General features: G+C 35.7%; 1 protein-coding gene across 2 annotated transcripts; it reads left to right on the top strand.

Moving 5' to 3' along the window:
- The first annotated feature begins 3,348 nt into the window (after positions 1–3,348).
- LOC117288425 (serine/threonine-protein kinase DCLK1-like) lies at positions 3,349–19,674 on the top strand. Of its 2 annotated transcripts, XM_033769284.1 has the most exons (7): positions 3,349–3,465; positions 4,528–5,115; positions 12,780–14,446; positions 15,231–15,245; positions 16,644–16,776; positions 17,148–17,315; positions 19,122–19,674. In XM_033769284.1, exons 2-7 carry the CDS (start codon positions 4,587–4,589, stop codon positions 19,331–19,333), a joined length of 2,724 nt encoding a protein of 907 aa, XP_033625175.1. In that variant the 5' UTR covers positions 3,349–3,465; positions 4,528–4,586; the 3' UTR covers positions 19,334–19,674. The 2 variants fall into 2 exon arrangements, with proteins under 2 accessions (XP_033625175.1, XP_033625176.1); XM_033769285.1 differs by lacking the exon at positions 15,231–15,245.
- Positions 19,675–21,509: the final 1,835 nt, after the last annotated feature.

Below are 21,509 nucleotides of genomic sequence, written 5' to 3'. Positions count from 1 at the left end.
AATAAACCATTTGGTTTCAGGGAAGGCTTTGTCCAGCTCAATGGCTATGGCTGTGGCTGTTGCTAAAGCGACATTGTTTTCAGCAATGCCGCTGATGCCACACCCAAAGCTGTTAATTTGGACACGGCCTAAAGTTAGATTTGAATGATGCCTTACTTTGTCTCATGTGATGCTCAATTTGAATTTGTCAGACTATTGCTATGTCGCATTGTTAGCTGTAAGCTTTCGTAACCGGTGGAACACCCCCACAAATTCACACTAAGTAGTTAATAACTATTTGTATTCAAATATTTTCATTTTTGTATCGTCTATTTTAGTATCAGCTTAAACAAACAGGAAAAAAACTTCAGTTGTCTGACTATCAGTTGTTAAAATGCTTCACACCCGAGCCCTTGTTTACAAATTCCTGGGGCCTTTGTTTACAAATCCCCAAAGCATTTTGTCATTGCATTTGTTTGGGTGCTTTAAAGGATAATGATGTAGCAATGTTTAGTCTGACAAATTCAACTGTAGCATATACCAGTGAACACGCAAGTAATTGCACCAGGCGTTATTCAAATATAACTTGCAAATGGCTTATAACATTAAGTATTATCAGACTGTGTATCGGTGTCATACAGGTAGTCTGAAAGCAATCACAAAGAACGTTTTCTTTATTTTTTTTTTTTTTTTGAGAGGGTGGGGTTACAAAGGATTTTTTGTTGAAGAAAGTATACTTTTTCTATGTGAGTGATCTTAACTTTAAACACCAACAAAATCAACCACAAGGGAAACTGATTTAGTAAAATTATTAATTTTTTGGGGTTGAACAAAGAGAAATTTACTAGAGGGATTTGAACCGTCGTCCTCTGGGCGACTGTACTGGCACACTATCGACTAAGCTATCTAGCCCTATGTTGGTGGCCTCCCTATTTTGACAATATCTTTGTTCTGTAGTGCCAGTCAGAAGCCATAATGATTGTTAACTGCATTGTATCAAGGATCACACCCAAGTGGTAAGGGGATCACCATCTAAACTTTGATTGGGAAACTAAACGGGTTAATTTAGAATGATTAAGGGTTGAACTAAGACAAGTTTGTGGTCTCCCTAGTTTGTCAATATCTTTATTCTGTTTGTGTTTTATTCTTTGCCAGTTTTGATATAACAAAATAATGAAACAAAATGGATGTGAAAAGATTTTAAAATTATGTTAATATTGATTTCATGAAACATATTTGGATAATAAAATTCTGTCTGTAAGAAAGCAAAACAACATTGTTTAGATTTTCATTTTTAATAAGCTTATTCAGAAATAACTTGCTGTTACAACTAAATCTCCTTTGGGATGAATAATGGCTTTGAAAAGTGCAGTGTGGTTCCAACATTTCCAAACAGTATATTCTGCTCATTGATTGACTCATGGTTGTCGCTGCAAATTAACTAGTTATAGGTACTTCTGATTTTCAACAACATGCAACAGCAGCAACGCTTCAAACACAACTTAGTTGATCGTTATTAGAAATAGTATAATAAACTGCCGTTTTATATAATTATTTACAGTTTGGCCATACAAAGTATAAGAAAAATAGCAATTTATTTGCATATATTTATAACAAAAAATATTAACCTAGTTGTGACGATTGTAACCATCACACCAATAGACAACCCAACATCCCTAAGTGCTGACCAATTCACGGTAATAATTTAAGGTAAAAGTTATTCTCAACAAAAATAAGTGGAGGAGTGTTTCATGAAAACTGGCAGCAAGTCAGGTAGAGCAAAAAACACATTGGGTGTTTTTCTGGGATACTTTGTAAACACTCCAAAAAAGGAACAAAATAGAAATTGTTTAGTTATCCGAACATTTGCTTTTTTTTGTTTCAACAAAGAGCAAGGAAGTTGCTCTATGGTCTCAACTAACATTTTTTTGTTTAGTTTAGTTTAAAAAAAATAGTATTATTGAATATTAATTATTAGCATTTAGCAATGGATAGTTAGGCCGTGTCACTTGATACTGCTAATAAGCTACTGCGCCCTCTGTTGACGTTTTTTCAGACCTGGTGTGGCAGGGAGATGCACGCCGGAGACTCTGTACCCCAATATTTGTATACAAATTCCAGCGCTCGAGTCCAAAAGAGAAGCATCCATCCGTCTTTTTCAGACATTGGTCGCTGTCTCTCCTCCAATGAGCAGGGTGACGGGTGGGACAGTGGTTGTGTTTTGCTTATTAAGGAATATAGGGGGAGGGGGTGCTTTTACGAGTCTTTGGAAATCTTCATTCCCCTGGCGCATTCATTCATTCATTATCAATTTACATTTAAAATCAAATATGGCAAAGCGCGTATTACGGGGCCCGGGGAAATTTGAAGTCCTACTTTCTTTGCTATAACAGAAATGTTTTAAAGCAGTCGAAAAAGGTAATCTACATAATTATTATGTTTTCGTCCAAAAAAGTGGAACACGAGACCGATCCGCTATTTTGCAGCGTTCAAAGAATACATATTAAAAAACAACAAAATGTTTCATATGAAGAGTTTGTTGAAAAAAACTATCATTGAAGACTTGAAAAAAAAATGTTTTCTTTTTTTTTACGTGGAAAGGGCTGTTTTGTTTTATATTTTTAAATGTTGAAATAGTTGTTATGTAAATGCACAACCTTTATTCACGCAACCGGCCAAAAATAATATTGATCTGTTGTGCTTGTCAGCTAAAATTGTGTAGTTTTAAAATTGTGACGAATTATAAATATAATTGTGCCGTTTAGGCCTACAACACAATTTGTTTTGTAAAGCTATAAGTTTTTTTTTATCGATAAGATTGTTAATTACACCTTAGCATGGAATTTTCATTTTCATATTCCTGTAATGTAGGTGTATAAACTCACTGGATATCGTGTAGCTTCACTAAACCCTTTAATAATAATACAGTTGCATTCATCGGCGGCTTGTGAACAAAGCCGATTGCAAATTGGAGCATGAACGCAAAAATAACCGATCTCTTTTTATAACATGTTAGGGATTAAAACACTTGACAAGTTATGTAGAACTCGTTTTTACAACAAAAAAATCAAGAAAACCCCCATATTTTCAAAGTTTTTCACGACCGAACTGTGATGGATAAGTCACGCTTGAATAAACAGAAGATAGATGATCACGTAAGCCCAAAGAAATCCCCAACTATTATTGTTTACACCATCCAGCACAGTAACTTGGTAACAACTACCACAGCCGCAAACCCATGACGTCATTAATTGATTGACAGATTTATCTAGTCAGGCTCCGTGGTCATCCCATGCGCGAGTAATAGCATACTTAGTGGATACCAGACTGCTTGTAATCGCGATGGACATTTTCATGGATACACAACTTAGTGCTGAGCCTTTCCTTGCGCGAAGTGTTCTTAAATTATTAATGACAGTCAAATTTAGAAATAATGTGACGAGAAGTTCGATAAAAATGTGACATTTGCCGCAATAAAACATCGAGGTATGTATGATTTTATTTGTAGAATTGTAAGTGATTATAAATGGGAGGAGTGTTGATGAAAAGAGTCCGAGCATGGAGGTATTTCTACCTCCGACATGTCCGAGGTCCGAACGAACAAGCCAACCCGTGGACGTTGTTCTTTCGCCGTCTCCACGGGCCCACAATGCCCACGAACTGGCATCAAGTTGCTTGCTCACTTTCTGCTGACAAAGGCTGTAGTTCGTAAGTTCGTTTTCCATGGAGATTACTTCCTGTGGCCATAACTTAACAATATCAAATTTCTGTATTTTGTTTATAAATACTTTTACGATGAAATTTCAACGCTGAAAATAAAATATGTATAAAATAAATTAGGCTAGTAATATATATATATTACTATTAGGTCTACAAACAATAATAAATAAATAAAATAACAAATTTTTTTTTAAATTACTTTTTAATTTGCTATTTTAAAAAAATCAGTAATTACTTAAAAAAAGAAAGATTTAAAGCCATTGGACACTCTCTGAACAGAACAAAAATTAAAAGTTCACAGATTTACAAATAACTTTAAAGGGTTTACGGAAGTTATGGTGACAGACTTCCCTTAAAATATTATTCCATGAAATGCTTTACTTTTTGAGAAAACATTACAACAATTATAAATTCTCGATATCGAGAATACCAGATTTATTTTAAACACATGTCATGACATGGCGAAATGTGCAGAACAAGAGTGAGTTTTCCCGTTATTTTCTCCTGACTCCGATGAACGATTGCGATTGAACCTAAATTTTCTCTGGTTTGTTTATTTATGTATAAGTTTTGATAAACAAAGTGCGGGCCTTTGGACAAAACTGTTTACCGATGTTGCTTGTTTGTGCGATTGCTTTAAATTGTTTGATCTTTTCGTTTATTAAAACAAAATCTAATTGATGTGATTTTTTTTTATGGAAGTAATTATTAAGAGTAGTGGATAAGTGTTAGCGTGTTAGTGGAGTGTCTTCACATCAACAATGGTAACTTTTAAAATTTTGTTTGAAAAAATGCTTAATGAATTTTTTTAATTTTTTTTAATTGTAGATAACACTGAATTGCAACCAAAATGACACCCCAACACTGGGAGAGGATGTTATTAAATTATGGGACGCGTTCGTAAAAACTCAGCAAGACGTATGAACACCAACGCCAACGACACCCTTCTTGCCTACCCCTTCAACAACTCAGATGTCCCCCCAGCCCCAGCAGCAAGAGCTCGCAAGAAACTTGTTCAAGCTCAAGAGGACAACACCATGCTGGTGGCTAGTCGCAACTCGGATGTCAGTGTCTCGCAACAGCATAAAGACATCACAGAGGAGCAATATCAAGACTTGCGCAGACCAAGGCAGCTTCTCTTCTACAGGAATGGCGACCGTTACTTCCGGGGGAAACGGTTACGGATAACTCCAAATCGATTCCAGACGTTTGAAACCCTCTTGAGTGAGTTAACAAAACACATGTCCCTCCCTTATGGAGTGAGAAAGATTTATCAACCAGACACTGGTGTATCTATCACGGATATCGAGAACTTGAAAGACGGAGAATCGTACGTTTGTGCATCCTTTGAGAAATTTAAGAAGATGAACTACGGTGCTAATAAGTCAACTCCTGGTTGGGCAACTGGTCATGCAAGTAAGTATTTTGTGATAAAAAGTAGATTTGAAGCTTTGGTTCATGGAACCGTGTGAAGTGAGAAAAAATAGGAGATAATAAAATGATTTCTTCTTGAAAGAAGTTGCAATTTTGGAAAAGAACCAGAGGTAAGATAAGTTTGCCATTTTAGCATTTTTGTTGTTGACAAAATTGCAAAACTTGGGTTATGATTAATGCTTTGTTAATCTTTGAAAAGAGAATGTGGGATTTAAAAAAAAATTATTAGTAGGGTTGAAAAGCTCTTTTAGTGGTTGTCCAAGTCCAAGATACAATTGTTTATAGGGCAAGTTAAAAAAAACACAGACAAGAACTTTGGTTAAAAATATCAATGGTGGTCTATTGCAAAACTGCAGTACACTGTAAGTTTTAACAAGTAACTATAATAGGCAAAAAAACAAAACAAAACAGAAAAATCGAATCCAAAACAACTATAGCAAACGACAGCCAACATCTTGAGCCCTGGGCAAATAATAGTTCCAAATATCAAATTTTGAGAAACTTTCTGTCTGTAGAAAACAGACTCACTGGTCACTTAGATTGTGGACTAAAAACAATTGACCCATTTTATGATGCTAAGTGCAGTTATCACTAACTATCCTGTTTACAATTTTGGGAGTCAAAGTGCAAGCAAAACAAATGTCAAAAAAAGGGTAGAGGCACTGCGCATTGTGAGATCGACAGTCTTTTTCTTGTAATGTCAACAATTCCCATGTTAAATTGATAGTTTCACACCAATTTTTTTTTGGTTCACACCAATATTGCTTTTCTTATGGCTTTGAAGTAAATATAAGACAAAGTTGACCAAAGAAAAATGTATCACTTCTATTTACATGCCTAAATAATAGCCAAAGAAACTAACAGATTAACTAAAGAAACTAACAAATTAACTAAAGAAACTAACAGATTAACTAAAGAAACTAACAGATTAACTGACTTTAGTTTTCAATTGGTCAGCTATATAGAAACAAAAATTGTGTCATTTAGTACACACCTTAGTCCTCCATCATCCCACATAATGAAGATGTCAACAAAACAAAAACAATTTGTTTTTATCTTGGCCTATTCATTATGTTCTAAAAAGTGTTAATTATTAATTTGTTACAAGAAAAAAGACCGAGCTGTTAAAATGAAATCAGATACATTTACGAAACACTTGCTACAGACAATTGTTTGTATGTGACAATACCATATTCATACATAAAAAATGTATACAAGTGTTTACTTAAACCATTTCTGAATGTAAACATTCTGGTGAACAGAATGCTTCACATACAGATATTTTTTTCATTAAGATTCCCTCTCAAAACTGTCCTCAATGCCAGCAGATCTATTTTGATACCCTAGTGTCCAGAAACATATCAACCATGTTTGTTTTAGCTAATCCTGTTACTTATTGATTTTATCAATAACTTCTCATGTTGCATGTCCTATCTAAGAACTGTTATCATAGGGACAAATTAAAGATAAATTTGTTCATACTACATGCATTTAAAGGTGATCCCCCTGCTGCAGTTTCACAGGTTGTATCATAAACTTGGGTGGGATTCCTGGCTATTTGCAGTACAGGATATTGACAAATTAAGGAAACCACCCCAACTAGCACAATTATTAGAGTGCTTGCATGTTGATCGGGAGGTTGCAAGTTCATGTCCTGCTCTAGTCCAGTTTTCTTTGTTCAACCAAAAAATTACCCAGTCCATTCCCCTTGTGGCTTTTACTTGATACATTTTAAACAATACTCCCGAGTCCATGTGTAGCATTGTATAATTGAAATAAATCACCTTGCTTGAGAACATCAACTGAAGCATTTGGACACACTGGGTGCCATGTATGATTGACCTGTAGGTTGCTTTACAGATTGTATATTTAGGGAGTTTGTGTTGGCAACACCAAGCTGATTATGCCAAAGGTTAGCACCCATTCTTATTGAACTTTTGATTACTTAAGGGCAACAGTTCAAACAAAACAACCCTCAGTATCTACACAAATGCTCCATACAGCAGTAGCTAGGCATTGGGTTATTTGTCAACCTTTTATTCTTTCACTGCAATACTATTTTACGGACTACTGCTAAAAGGGCTGTGATTTATTATCCAACAATCCTGGTTATTGATCAGATTAATGAGATCTTCTTATTACATTCCTCATGTCTCGATGATTTATAAAGACCTGTGTGATTTTTACACCTTACTCAGTATGGGTGGTTAAGTTTTGGGTTCAGGTTAGTTGTGTCATGGAGGTAGAAATAGAAATCTATTTCTACCTCCATGGTTGTTTCAATGGTTTATTGTCCATGATGCACTAGGCAGTATGACTTTAATTTCTATGTACACAGTTGACAATTTAAACCTGTCAACACACCTTTTTTTCTGGAGAGCATAACTTTCCTGTGCTTACTGCGCAGCAAAGTTGCAACAGTTACAAATCAATTAAATGTATTTTATTGATGTGAACTGATTGGAATAGACTTAAAGTTGGGTCATTGTTGTTTTTGTTAACATAATGGTTATATTTATTGGCAAAATTGTACAGAAAGTCACCTGTGAAAGTTCCAGATGAATACAGTGTTTTGGGGTTGAACCATGGAGGACCTCCATGGTTGAACAAAGAATACAGTCTATCTTGCTAAGAAAACAGTAAAAATCTTGCATGGTATTTTCACATGAACATTGAGTCTATCCACGTTTGGGCACATTACAGCGAGTACAATCTGCGTCTCTGGTGGTGAATGCGAATGGACACCAAACCTCAGAAATTTGAGAAATGATTCTTGCATTTAACTAAGTAATTTCTAAAATTTAAAGTTTTGGGAGACAAATTATCCAAACCCTATAATACTTCCACCGGAATCCTTTATCAAGTAGTTTTTAAAAACTATCAACAGAGGCAGTACCTCTCACCATGTTTTTAATAATCTTTGGACCAATCTATTGCCCTACTTTTAATTTTACATTTTAACTCTCTTTTACATGTAGCTGCCCATCCACCAACATACATGTAGGCCTATCTGGGCATGCTTTCCTAAAGTTGTTTGAAAGTAAAACACTGCTTCTAAAACTTCTGCTCAGCCAAACATTAGTACGAAACCATACACAAATGTATTTGGGCTGTTAACCTTATTCTGGTAAGCGCAAGGTTTTGTTCTTATTTGTTTGGGGTGCTTTTTCTGTCCTGTGAAAACATGCCACCAAAGACTCCTAGATCTCACCTGCTCTGTCCACCTGTCAGTAGTTCAGAATGACACAAAGGAAACTATATACATACTTTTCAATTCAATATCTCTGCTGCAAAGAAATGTCGGTTTATGAATTTAAGCGGCACAAGGTTAAGAGGTTCTCAATCAAGTTACCTTCGACAACAGAAACCAACGCTGAAAGAATGTTCGATGTATTTAGAGAATGAAGCAAATTAGGTCAACTTGCTAAACGTGGTCATTCTTCACACAAAAAATCAAGCTAGGTACAAATATTGAGGCTTAGCATTCTAATCACAAAGGCCCCTCATGCCCCTCTGCTTTGAATTTCAAGAGCCCCCCATGGATATTGCAGTGTACTCCGTGTTGCACTAGGATTCTTGTAACGCTTTCATGATATCTTTGCTGTTCTCCAACCAGTCAGGTTGGTTAGGTTTAGTCACATGTTCATACAGCGGGATTAGATTGGATATTGCTGAGAGTATTTGTTAACCCTCGATGCTACTATAAAGAACCCCTCAGTGGCAATTAATTTATGTAATTAGTTCTTGAAAGTGGCATGTGTTGCTAAGTATCCGATGATCATTGGGGCGCTGACTTGTCATTGTTTAACAGTTTCCCCCTCATTGACTCTTTGTCAGTGAGATATCGATTAAAAGCGCTGCTGTGTCTTTGTTGAGACAAGTCATACTCTCTTCTGTTGATTACGAGAGTTGACTCTCTTCATTATGCCTGGAGAGTTTGGTTGCCATGGTGATTCAGATGAAGGGCCGTTATATTTCAAGAAATATATCTGGGGTAGGACCCAGAAGTGTTGTTGTCGTTGTACAGGTAAGGTTTGGGATGAGATGGAGACTAAACCAAGTCTTAAGACATTCCGAATGATCTGAGTTTATGTTAGAAGACATTGCCATTTTCTTGTTGTAGTCTTCTGTTTGGATACCTGGTTTTATATGGACTAGCAGGATGCTGTGCTTTGCGCGGCATCCCGCTAGTCATAGATTGACTTAGATTTGAATCATCACCCCATTCTTTGAGTTTAGTTCAAAAACAAAATCGTGTCTTTACATAATCCAACTGGAGATTGGGGATTAGAAAACCCAACCATTTACTTGTGAACTAGTCTTCTACTACAAACATAGTATTAACCAGAGCGATGTCTGGGTGTCTTTTTGACACCCTGTTTTACTTGGATGCCTCGTTTATCATCTCTTTCCATGTAGTGTATTGTAAGTCAATAGTTTGGACATTTTGTAAATTTCCATCAAATTTGGACACCTTTTTACCAAATCCTGGCTGAAACTTCTTCTATGAGGATACTTTCTGGTTTTATATTAATTTAGGCTTCAGGCTCTAATACATTGAATCGTCAAGGTATTCTTGAGTTAAGTAATTAGACACTTAAAACAAAATGTGTCAAATTTTTCTCTTAAGTTGAAGATTATGAATGATGAAATTTAATTCATGCCCTTTTCCTGCTGTCAGACTTTTCACTTTTTGTGAATATTCTTGGAGTCTAAAGATTATAGGGGGCATGATTGTTCACAGTAAGCAATGGAGGCACTTGACACCATAATTGCCTTGGTGCCCCTTGTCAAAATGTACCAGCAGAGTTTTAGGTTGCCAATCGAGGTGCCCTTTGAAAACTGCCTTGGTATAAGAATCAAGTGTCCTGCTGGAAACAAATTACATGTAATATAAATTAAATAAATCTGTTTCTCTTATTAGGTTTTGATTTAGAAAATCTTTACAAACCAACACTCCTGCTCTAATGTGATTGATAAAATCTACTCATCAAAATTAATTGGAAAAATGGATGCAATGTCGGAGCTTCATGTCATTGAGTGACTCAGCCAAAATTTAAAAAAGCTAAATTCATCACAAAAGACTATCCTTCATGAAAGAATGCACAAATTGTTACTTACAAACGTCATCAACAGTAACCATGGAAACCGGTACACTGGCTAAACCATCTTGTTGATTTAATCAGTAAATGCCATTTATTAAACTTGATTGCAACATTACATGTACATATTTAATGCTGCTGCTAGACTTTTTTATTTTAAAAGTTAGAAGCACAGGTGCATATAATGTTTTCAAACTTATAATGCCTCGAGTCTGTCAAGTATCTTTCTATTCTGATGATAATCAAAATTTTACTTCTTGCCCATAGACAAATAAGATCAATCTTCCCTCAAAACAATTTGTATATTAAAGTGTGTAGATGTAGTTTTGTTTGATCATTTTGATTCTGGTCTTATTTAAAACAAGAAATCTGGTCCTGTAAGTACATGTATTTGGAGCTACAAGGCCTGTGGTCTTGTGGATTTTCTCAACAAATTCAAGCCCCGATTCTGTTGATAAACTGAAGATGATCATTAAAAAGAAAATAACTTGAGCCATTTTGTGGTCATAATTATGAAAACATCTACAAAATTAATGTTCCCTATCGAATTAATGTCAGTGGAGCCCAAAAGACCATTTATGTCACTCAGTGCTTTTACTACTTACAGTATTCACAGTTCTTGTAAGTAATTAATTCTTAACTTGCCACGTAGACAAAAACAAATCTGTAAGCACTTGAATGCAAACATATGGCATTTAATTAAATATGCAGCCTTTTTGTTCGGGAACAAAAGAGTTAGTTTTAATCTGTTGTGTTGTGGATACATGTGTTGACAATCCTTCATTCTGATTAATGGATTTTAATTTATTTTAATTTGCATTTAAGTTTTAAAATGCAATTTTGAATTTTTAGAGAAAATTTGTAAAAATTGTACTGTAGAACCAGTTCTGACAGTACAATTTTATAGCAAATGAAGGAATGTTAATTTGTTTTTTAACAATTTGTTTTTTTTACTTTGATCAGAAACTGAAAGTGGCATGTAGGCAAAATGTGGACGCAGTAAGTTAAAATATAGTGGTTCGGTTCTCCACATATTGTCCAAAATATTGCTCCTAAACTGGTCCGATTGTTATGCCCTTTGGAAAAACCAGAATGATTGTGATTTGAAAATAAGTATATTAAAGCCTATAGCCTATACCACCTTAACATGTAGGTCGGCCCTTGTACTAAATAGAATGTTCTTACTTTTTTCAAAGAAAACAAATATTATGTTTGTTCTTTGTGAAATCAACCCTACATGTAGATGAATAAAACCACCCAGTCACCAGAACAGCCCCTAGTGAAAGCCGTACTTCTACAATAAATCGAGCAGTTTATTTCTTCTTTTTTTATTTGTGATTTTCACGTACCCTACATAAATTTTCACCAAAAATAGTATGACCTGATGTTTATACACATAAATACGCATACGCAACTGTCTACCAACCTGAATGCCAATGTATACAATCACCCTAATCAATAACCAGATTATCTGTCTAGAATCCTCAACCCGCTGACCCTATACAGGGAACGCCTTTATTGCCCAATCAATACAAATCCTATCGGTAGAAACAGCTCTTTGTAGATCACCATGTTTAGGGTCATTCCAAGAATAGAGATTTGAGTTATTATATAGGTCTGTAAACATGACTCAACGTCAAGTTGAATTCATAAAATGTTACAAATTATTATATGAATACAAACTGTATATTAATATAGTAGCAGTGAATAGGTACACAATAGTATAGGTCTTGTCTCGTATCTAAAAGCCCCCATTCACCTTCATCAAGGCTCTTAAGATTCACCAGTTTGCTGGCGGCAATCCAGGTCAGGCAGGATCAAAAATGGTGGCAGTTGCTATGGGTGTTACTAAGGGCAACCAATGCTTCAATGCATGTTGTCATGGTGATGTAGCCATAGCAGCTGATTCAGAAAGAGCCCAACTTACAATAAAACAACTCACTTGACTGAAGTCCCGTACCCCTAGCAATGATTATGAAACTTGCGAAGTTTACTAATACTTACATGTTTGTGGCTGCTGCTGATGAGGTTCCTTTGAAATAATGACAAAATCAAAAGGATAACGACTAGTTGTTACTTCCATGAAATAGTCTAGGATAGCTCAGTGTTGCGCTTATCTTTCTTTTTTTGAAATAAAACAGAACATCAAAGTAAAAAGCAACAGTACTTAACACTCAAGTGTCAAAAAACAAACAGTTATAACGATTGTGTCACAGCTGCAGACCTGATGCTGTGTTTTGAAAGGGCAAAGGCATCAAGGCGGTGTCACCCTGTTAAAGGACACACTCTATGAGGAAATTGTAAATTTCTATTGAAACAGTTCAAGGAGCACCAAGGTAATGACAAAGGGCAAAGTAGGAATCGCCTGCAATGCCTCTGTGTGGAGTATTAGGCCTGAAACTCCTGCTCATACTTTGAGAAGTTGTAAACCTGAATCTGAATTCTTATAAACCTGGATCTGAATTCTTTAATTTTAAAATATCTTTCAATTCTTTTTGGTTTCATCTGATTTGATCTGACTTGTTTTGATTTGATCTTGTACAGGTAAACACAGTCAGCTCCAGAGTGATCTGTACGGACATTTAAGCTACTCTTACCCAAGTACTGGCAAATACGCAGCTGCCTACGCAAGAAGCCCAGTAGGAGGGCCAGGATCTCTCAAGAAGGGTGGAAGTGGACCAGTGTCATTCTCTTTCTCTAGTGTCAGGAGACCTCCGCTATCTCACAGGGAGATGGACCCAGTCTCAAAGTCTACTGGGGTGCTTTATTCTGATCACAGTCCATCCAAACCAAAACTCTGTAAGATTGCTAAGGCAGGAGCAAAACCTCCGCAAATAGTTTCTCTCTTATTGAACAAACGTAGCGTTCAATCTTACGAGCAGCTTGTCCAAGACATCTCCGATGCATTTGGACTTCCTAAGTATAAGAATCATAGGATTAGGAAGCTGTTTACGATAAGCGGGAAAGAAGTTAAAGGTGTGGCTGATTTCTTCAGGAATCCTGACGATGCTTTCATTGCATCAACATCTAAACATCCACTAACACGAGATGAAGTTGCTGAAGTCTATGCGGATAGCTTTCCTAATATGCCTTATACCAAGGGTAATAGGAGACGGACTAAGGGTAGAGAAAGTAAGACTGATAGCAGTCTTGAAGACGATGAAAGAAGCGAGAGCTTGAGCATTCGTCCGCAGAAAAAATCAGAGAGAAAAATAAAAGACATTGAAAAATCTCCAAGAGGGGATAAAGATGTTGAGGAGAAGAGTAAAGATGAGGTGGAGAGGGAGGAAGCAAACCTGAAGAAAGAGGAAGAATTAAGACGGAAAGAAAAAGAACTTAAGAAGCGAGAAGAAGATCTGGAAAAACAACTGGCAGCAGATAAGAAAACAAAGTCAGAGAAGGAACGTCTTAAGGCTATTGCTAAGAAAGAGGCAGAGCTCAAAGCTATAGAGGAATCACTTAAGAAGAAAGAAGAAGAGGAACGAAAGAGAAAGGAGGAGGAGGATGCAAAGAAAAAACGTGAAGAAGAAGAAACTGAGAGAAGACGTGAAGAAGAGAAGAGGTTAGAAGAAGAGGACCGGAAGAGATTGTCCGAATTAGAAGATGAACTAGAATATGATGATAGAGCAGAACTGGAAGATGAAAAAGAATTATTTGGTAATCAAGATTCATACTCTGACGATATTCCAAGTGATGAGATCAATTATGATAAACGTGAACTTAACATTCTTGATGAAGACAACTCATCAAACGACAAAGAGAACAAACCAAATTTTTCTTCCGATCCTCGGGAGATCGTTGACAAGGACTCCATCCTCAAGAGGTACACCATCGGCCCCAAAATAGGAGACGGTAATTTTGCCGATGTCCACGAGGCAACATTGAAAAACACAGATCAGGTTTTCGCGATGAAGATTGTTGACAAATCAAAACTGACAAGTAAAGAACATATGATTGAGAACGAGATTGGGATCATGAAGAATATCAAACATCCAAACATCGCGAAGCTCTTTGAGGAGCATGAGACAGAGGAAAACATCTACCTCGTGATGGAGTACATCAAGGGAGGAGATCTGTTTGACGCCATTACAGAAAGTGTAAAGTTCACTGAAGCAGATGCAGCAATTATCATTAGCGATATGGCTAGCGCCCTCGCTTACCTTCATGGACTTAATATCGTGCATCGCGATCTGAAGCCAGAAAACTTACTGGTAAGTTGAAGGATAAACTGAAATGATTGTGAATATTCAAAAGTTGTTTCTGTAACGAGGAAGAAGAATAATCATAGTTTGTAAAGCATCCAAAAACCCATCCACACTTAATTTGTGTTGGAGATGGAGGCTTAAGTTAAACCATGCATGGCTGGCATGAACAGTGCATTCATCAAAATAATTGTTATTTGATTTAAGATTTTCATTGTAGCTACTATAAACGTGTCAACGGTAATATGTGCAGGCCTTGAAATAACCCGCTGCAGCCACAGCAATTGCAGTGGTGACCTTCGCAGTTCCAATACATGTGGAGTGCCTCTTACCAGAGGCAAATTGTGAAGTTCAACGCCTGTATGTGTCATCTTGTTCAAGAGGCACGATTTGTGTTTTTTAAAACACTTCTACGACTTAGCTAAATTCAACACTATACATCTTACTAATCCATGCGTTAAATTTTGAGCGTTGAGTCGCAGATGGCAACCAATCTTGGAAGCAATCAAATCTGCCCCTGCTTAACATGATGAAGCATATTACTGTGGGAGTTTTATTGACAACTTTACAATTTTAAATAAGGGCATCTCTATGAAATATTTTCATACTGTAAAGAAACGAAGGACATTTTGCAAGGGGTGGGGGTTAATTAGAGGTTTTTACTTTGTGTGCCGTGAAAATGCATGAATTTAACAATTCCCCTTCATTCATCATATTTTATTTTCATATTAATATCTTGTCATTTCCTCTCTTCATTTCATTCCATTTTTTCTTGATTCTTCTGCTTGGCTAGTTTGCCAATCGAAAGGTGAGTCCTCAAATTTAGTGTGAAAATCCTCTTTGTGTTGCTTCAAATATTTTAACACATTTCAAAAATTTCACAAACATTAATGGGTACATTATAAAATTAATGGATTGAGAAAAGAAGAAAAGATTGAGGGAAACAGTTTTAGTTATCCACATAACTTGCAGGAAAAAATGTATGGTAAAAATGTATGTCACTGTGTGGCAAATGTATAAGAAGCCACTATTATTATTATATTATTTATCCCCCATCTGAAAAATTGTGTTGGGACAAGATATTTGAAATCCATGAGTAATTTGCAAGCATTGGTCCTTAATATGAGTAGAGCTTTAGTAATAACATTCCTTGGCTAATATTACATTCCTACATCCCTGTGATTGAATTGAAAAGCTTTAATTATTGATTCCAGCCAATCCAAACATTTCTAACAACGTTATCTACAAGGTCAGTAAATCCATTGCAAACAGACATAGCTTCGCTATCCTTGATCAAGCGAATAATATGTTCTGCCTGATCATTGGGCAACAGAAATACCGTGGACATGTATTAACATTTTAGCTGTTTACAAAAATGGGAAATAAGCTGTAAGGAAGCACTCACTGAGTTTGATGTTTGTTTTGTTCACTGGTTACATGCATTGTATAATATCAAATATCCATCTGAACTTGCTCGTTGTTGATCAATATTGATGGATTGAAGAATTCATTTGAATGTTCATACACAATTTATTTTCATGGGTGATTTTGGTTTTCACTGCTGATGCTTGTTTACGTTTGCCTTGCATTCAAATCACTACCTGTTTTCATTGCTGTTGCTTATTCCTAAATCTGTTTATTTTGCATCATCGCTAATAATTGTGAATAAATTCAGGTACATTTATCAGTTTGTTTTCTTGTTACTAAAGTCTTTATAGAAAATACTACAGTCTTAACTGATTATCTGACTTTCATCCTCAGATACAAAATAACTGATCAATCCAAACATCTCTGTGTCATAGATAGACTACAATGAATTTTGTGTTTCTTACTGCACACGTTTCTTAATCAATCAAGTAAATAAATAGTACTCAATCTGCCAAAAGTGGCAGGTTTTTAAAAACTATTCAGACAAAATCTGTTTTTGAGCTGTGAATACACTGGTCTCATTTACACGCATGACACTTTCAGTTGTTAACTTATGTCCTCTAATTCGTCTAATAAATAGTAGGGACAACACTAGCTGTACAAAGTAAAGTGGTTGGCCATTTCCATTCTTTGTTTGCAGTTTAAAATGTGCAGATCTGTCGACATGCTTGATGCCTGGAAGGCTAACGATCTATACAAAGAACCTTAATGAATGAGATATAATTATAATATAGCTTGAGAATAGTGAAGGTTATGAGATTTGTTTCTTTGTTTCCAGATCAGCAAATCATCTTCAGGAGATGTGACTTTAAAGCTAGCTGACTTTGGTCTGGCTATGGAGGTTAAATCACCCATCTTTACAGTCTGTGGAACTCCAACTTATGTGGCTCCGGAAATACTAGCAGAAACAGGTAAATATTTCACCTCCTTTTTCCCTCCTTAAGCTCAAAATTGTCTTTAAAATTTATAAAGTGACAATTTATGAATTTTTTTTGGAAGAAGTATTGTTCCTGAAATGGAAAAGAAAGAGTTGTGAGATTTGTCTCGGAACTGGGCTACTGTTTAAATGGAGACACGTCCTCTAGGTGCCATGGGTTTCTTGTATTTCGGGCCCCCCTAGTGTTTATTTATTGCTTACTTTCTTGGATCTTTCCTCGTACTTTATTTTATCAAATTTACTTAGTTTTCATTGTACTTTGTTCCTCGTTGTGTTGATTTGGTCGAGTAAAAACCACTAATACTATCGAGACTGAATGAGATTATTTTGATTTTGCCTTTCCAGGTTACGGCCTAGAGGTTGACATGTGGGCTACTGGTGTCATTTGTTACATCTTACTGTGTGGGTTTCCACCATTCCGAAGTTTAGATCGAGACCAAGAAGAGTTATTTGAAATCATCCAATCAGGAGAGTTTGTTTACCTCTCACCGTATTGGGATAATATCTCAGATAGTAAGTAACCAATCAAAATCTACCCTTCTAAGAATCACTCAATTGTAATTGTTATTTTTTTAATTATTTGTCTCTTGTTTGAACTGATTTTTATATGTATTCCTTAATAACGTGTGAATTTTTAATTGTACAGCGCTTTGAAGAACTTTATGTGACTTGGAAACATTAAATTTTATTATTTTTTTGTTTTAAATAGTTGTAATTATTTATCATTGTTGGATTTGCTTTGTTGCGCTTCATTATATTTTTGTCCTTCACTAAGTACTTTAATGAAATTCTACTCTGCAGAAAATATCTTTTCCCTGATACCTATAAATGCATTTCCAATGAGCATGCACACACAATGCACTGTACAGAAACGAAGCCCATAGCCCACACTACATGTCACACAATATAAGTACTCCTCTTACTGGTGCAATGGTTCAGTGCATGCACATTCTTTCTGTTCATTTCATCATTGTCAGATTTTTCTAAAAATGTCTGTACCCTGCCACGAATTAGTAAAAGAATGGTGGCAGGATACAGAAATCTTACTGATAATGTTTTTCTTAATAAAAAAACAAACAATAAATGTTCAAATTTGCACGGAAATCCTGTTAAACTAAACATAAACATCAAGTAAATACATTCTGAGGGCCTTGTTTGAAGACAGCTTGCTTCGGCCAATTTTAAATCCAGAATGCCATTTTTTGTTTAACACTCTGGGGAGAACCTTATTACATGTGAATGCTTACTTCTATGCCTTGGTTAATATCAACAATAATATTGGCAGCTGAAAGTAAAAGGTGTAGCAGATTGATACATATCTGCAGAATCCATTATGGTATAGACTATAATTTAAAAGCAAATCACACAAGTATCTTTAAAACTTGAGTAATACTTTCCAAAGTATACAAAATAACTTACTCTGATTCTGGGCCAGCCTAGTAGCATTTCCTTCCTCCATGGTACATTGCAGCATGTGCTGAACCTTCAGCCATCCACACACATGATGTTATCTGGTCACACCCAAAAAGCCAACTCACCCTATCTTAGCTTTCACTGGCCAGGTCTGGAAAACTAAGAACTAGGAATGTCATTGTTTAGAAAGTCTTTGTTCTTGACCATGCTGCTAAACAAAGACAGCTGGACTGAATGGGCGTTACCCCAAGGAAAGTAGTCCTACTGGATGTGTACTGATACATGTATAAGTTAAATAACTGAAATGAATGTGTTAATCTCATCTTCACAAGTCACTGACTTGTTGAGGGTGAACCCTGGACCAAACTACAAATAAAAAGGGGAATTTTCACGGCAGAGTTTGTGGTAACACAATGCACAGGAAATGTCTCTCCACGAGTTGTGTTGGTTCTGAAAAGAACAGGTTTTTTTAATGAGCATTTCTGGGTTGAACATGCTCAACTGTTCTTTGATGTTCATGAAATTGTACTTTTCAATTAAAAAAATTTGTCTTTTAAATAATGTTAGTTCTTAAAATTAATTAAACAAAAATATATTAATTAAATCAAAGGACAGTATTTACAACAAAACTTAAGCATTCCATTAGATTTCCAAGGCTAGAAATTTGTGGCAAATTTCATATAATATAAATAATAAAAATTAAAAATGAAGGGTTTAAATCCGTATTTGAATAAAAACAAAATTTCGAACATTTGTAATCATGTTGCAAATCCTAATTCCCTCAATAAATAATAAAATGAAGGGTGTAACATTTGTTAAATGTCAGTTCTATATTTAAATAGAATCTGACGATGTGATATCTAGAGTTAAGTTTTGGTACTTATGATTACTGTGTCTCTCCAACAGGTGCCAAAGATTTAATTGATCATCTTCTGGTAGTCAGTCGAAGGAAACGCTATACGGCAAAGCAAGTCATGAAACATCCATGGATCACCAGCGGAGGAGGAAAGCTTAAAGAAGCGCTCCCAAATCTACAGAGAGAAGTTTCTATGAATCTAGAGAAGAACTTTGAAGGCAGGAAGAGTGGAAGGCGTAAAGGAGGAGGAGGGGTTCGATAGAAGAGTGAGGGAGGGGGGGGGAATCCGTCTTGTACCTCAAGCTGGACGTCTTCAGGGCCTAACTTCATGGCTGTGCTGACCGCCGAATTCTGCGCTTACAATCTCTGTTCTTGCTTACTATGAAAGGGCCAAATTTCTGCGCTAGCTGCGTAAGCCTAGTAACGTGGAGTACATACACACACAAGCAGAATAAACTCCTGCTAACCTGTAAATTACACTTGACGTAAGTGTGGAATTGCATGCTTCGCAAGCGTCAATTCCTTTCTATTCAATGGACCCTTCCCATGAAATATTCTAATTACATTCACGCATGCGTACAGACTCTGTTGGTTGGCAATTACCATAGAGTTGTGCACTAAGCAGACGCGCAATCGCGTCTGCGTCACGCACCCATTAGCCGTGTACAAAACAGCGCGATGTTCCCTCATTTTGCCAACCAAAACGTTAGTGCGCATGCGCTATGTGCAATTTACATATTTCATGGGAAGGGTCTATTGGTGCCTGTAGGATAGAGTGGAACAGGCTCAATAGAAAAGCTATGACAGATAGTGTTAAATCTTCAGCCCAGCATGTTTAGCCTCAGTCTTATTCCTGTCTGGTTTCCTGTTCACCCACAAGTACTGATCCTCAGTGTATAGCAGGAGCCTGACTATTTTCTCATGATGTGTGATCATTCCATCCTTATATCAAAATTTTGAGTTTTTATATGTAGTCGTCAAGGATAGAAGTTCAAATATGACACAAAAAGAACATATTTCTTTAAGAAATTCCTTTAGGGCAAATTTTTACAGTTAGGTGGTGATATTGATAGGTATGCCACTGAAATTAGCGATGACATGAATAGTAAGGGGGAAACTTTGACCAATAGCACTAGATAAGAAGACGTTTGCCAAAGATATACAGATGGAAAATTCTACAGATTTCCAATGTTTTTTTTCTGGTGATGTTGTATTTTGTATTTTCACTTCCCTGTTATAATCTTCCACATTTCACCTTGATGGTTGTAATTGTACAAAATGCAAATGTTAGGGTTGTTTTCCATATTTGTGGTGTTTTTATTTTACACTTAAACTTGACGATGAAATTCAACAGTCTTCCACTGCATTCCAAATTTGCTTTAAGTCAGGGGGTTCTTGTGGCATGTTTTCATGATGTCAAAAATTTGAAAATTTTGTTTTGATCAGCCAAATTAATAGATGCATCTTTTCATGATGATACTTTTGATTTTTTTGACTATATTTATAACAAATACTTCAACAAACATTGTTTGTATCAATTAGTTTTTTATGACTTAAAAGGAAATATTCCGGAGAAATCTTCACTTCAAATCTATAGAAATGCTTTGCCCGACAACTTTTTATAAACAAACAAATTATATTTAAACTTCATTTTTGTGAATTATAAAATTATTGTATTAAATGTAAATTTCAAACCAGTGAACCGCTTTAGTTTCCAAAAAAATATATTTATAAATGTAAATATATTATTTCGATAAAGGACAACCGGGTTAAAATAAAGTTTTGACAATAGTTATTTCTCAAGTACAAACTACTTATATAATAGTTTACTGTTTTGCTGCAGATAGTCATGTTACATGTATAATATTATTTATGTCCATTGTGTATTTCTTGTTATTTTCTTCAATTCCAATATTAAGAAAATAAACGATAGTTAATACTTTTTATAAAGGTCAGCACAAGTTACCATGTCATCCTTTAAATGCCACACTTAACGTTGAGAATATCACGAACCATTGCAATGTAGAATGTACAGACAGCAATGTTGCTATGGCAAATGTGATGTCACATATAAAGCATCCAATCACAGAGTGTAGTCCTTGAGATATATGTGATGGCATGGCAACATTTGATTCAATCTTTGGGTCTAACAAATAGAGTTCTGTTTGGATAATTACAAATGTCAAATAAATCATTATGGTTTAATGTTTGTAATTTTTGTAGGCGTTCTGCACATGACAGTTTATATGGAAGCAACTTCAATGTTTCACATTTTAAAAATTACAAATAATATGCAAAGTGTGTGTTTTTAAAAAGTGGACGTAGCCTGTACCTTGTTGAGTGTAGGCATTTTGTAGTTTATTTTTGCAAGGTTTTTGCTTCAAGAGGTCTTCAAGAGGTCTTCAAGAAGTCTGGCTACAAATTCACATTTCTGAGGA

Source organism: Asterias rubens, chromosome 3 (genome assembly GCF_902459465.1).
Source record: "Asterias rubens chromosome 3, eAstRub1.3, whole genome shotgun sequence".
NCBI classification, from domain to species: domain Eukaryota; kingdom Metazoa; phylum Echinodermata; class Asteroidea; order Forcipulatida; family Asteriidae; genus Asterias; species Asterias rubens.
The sequence above is the reverse complement of the archived record's forward strand: the minus strand, read 5'-3'. Positions and strand labels throughout refer to the sequence as shown.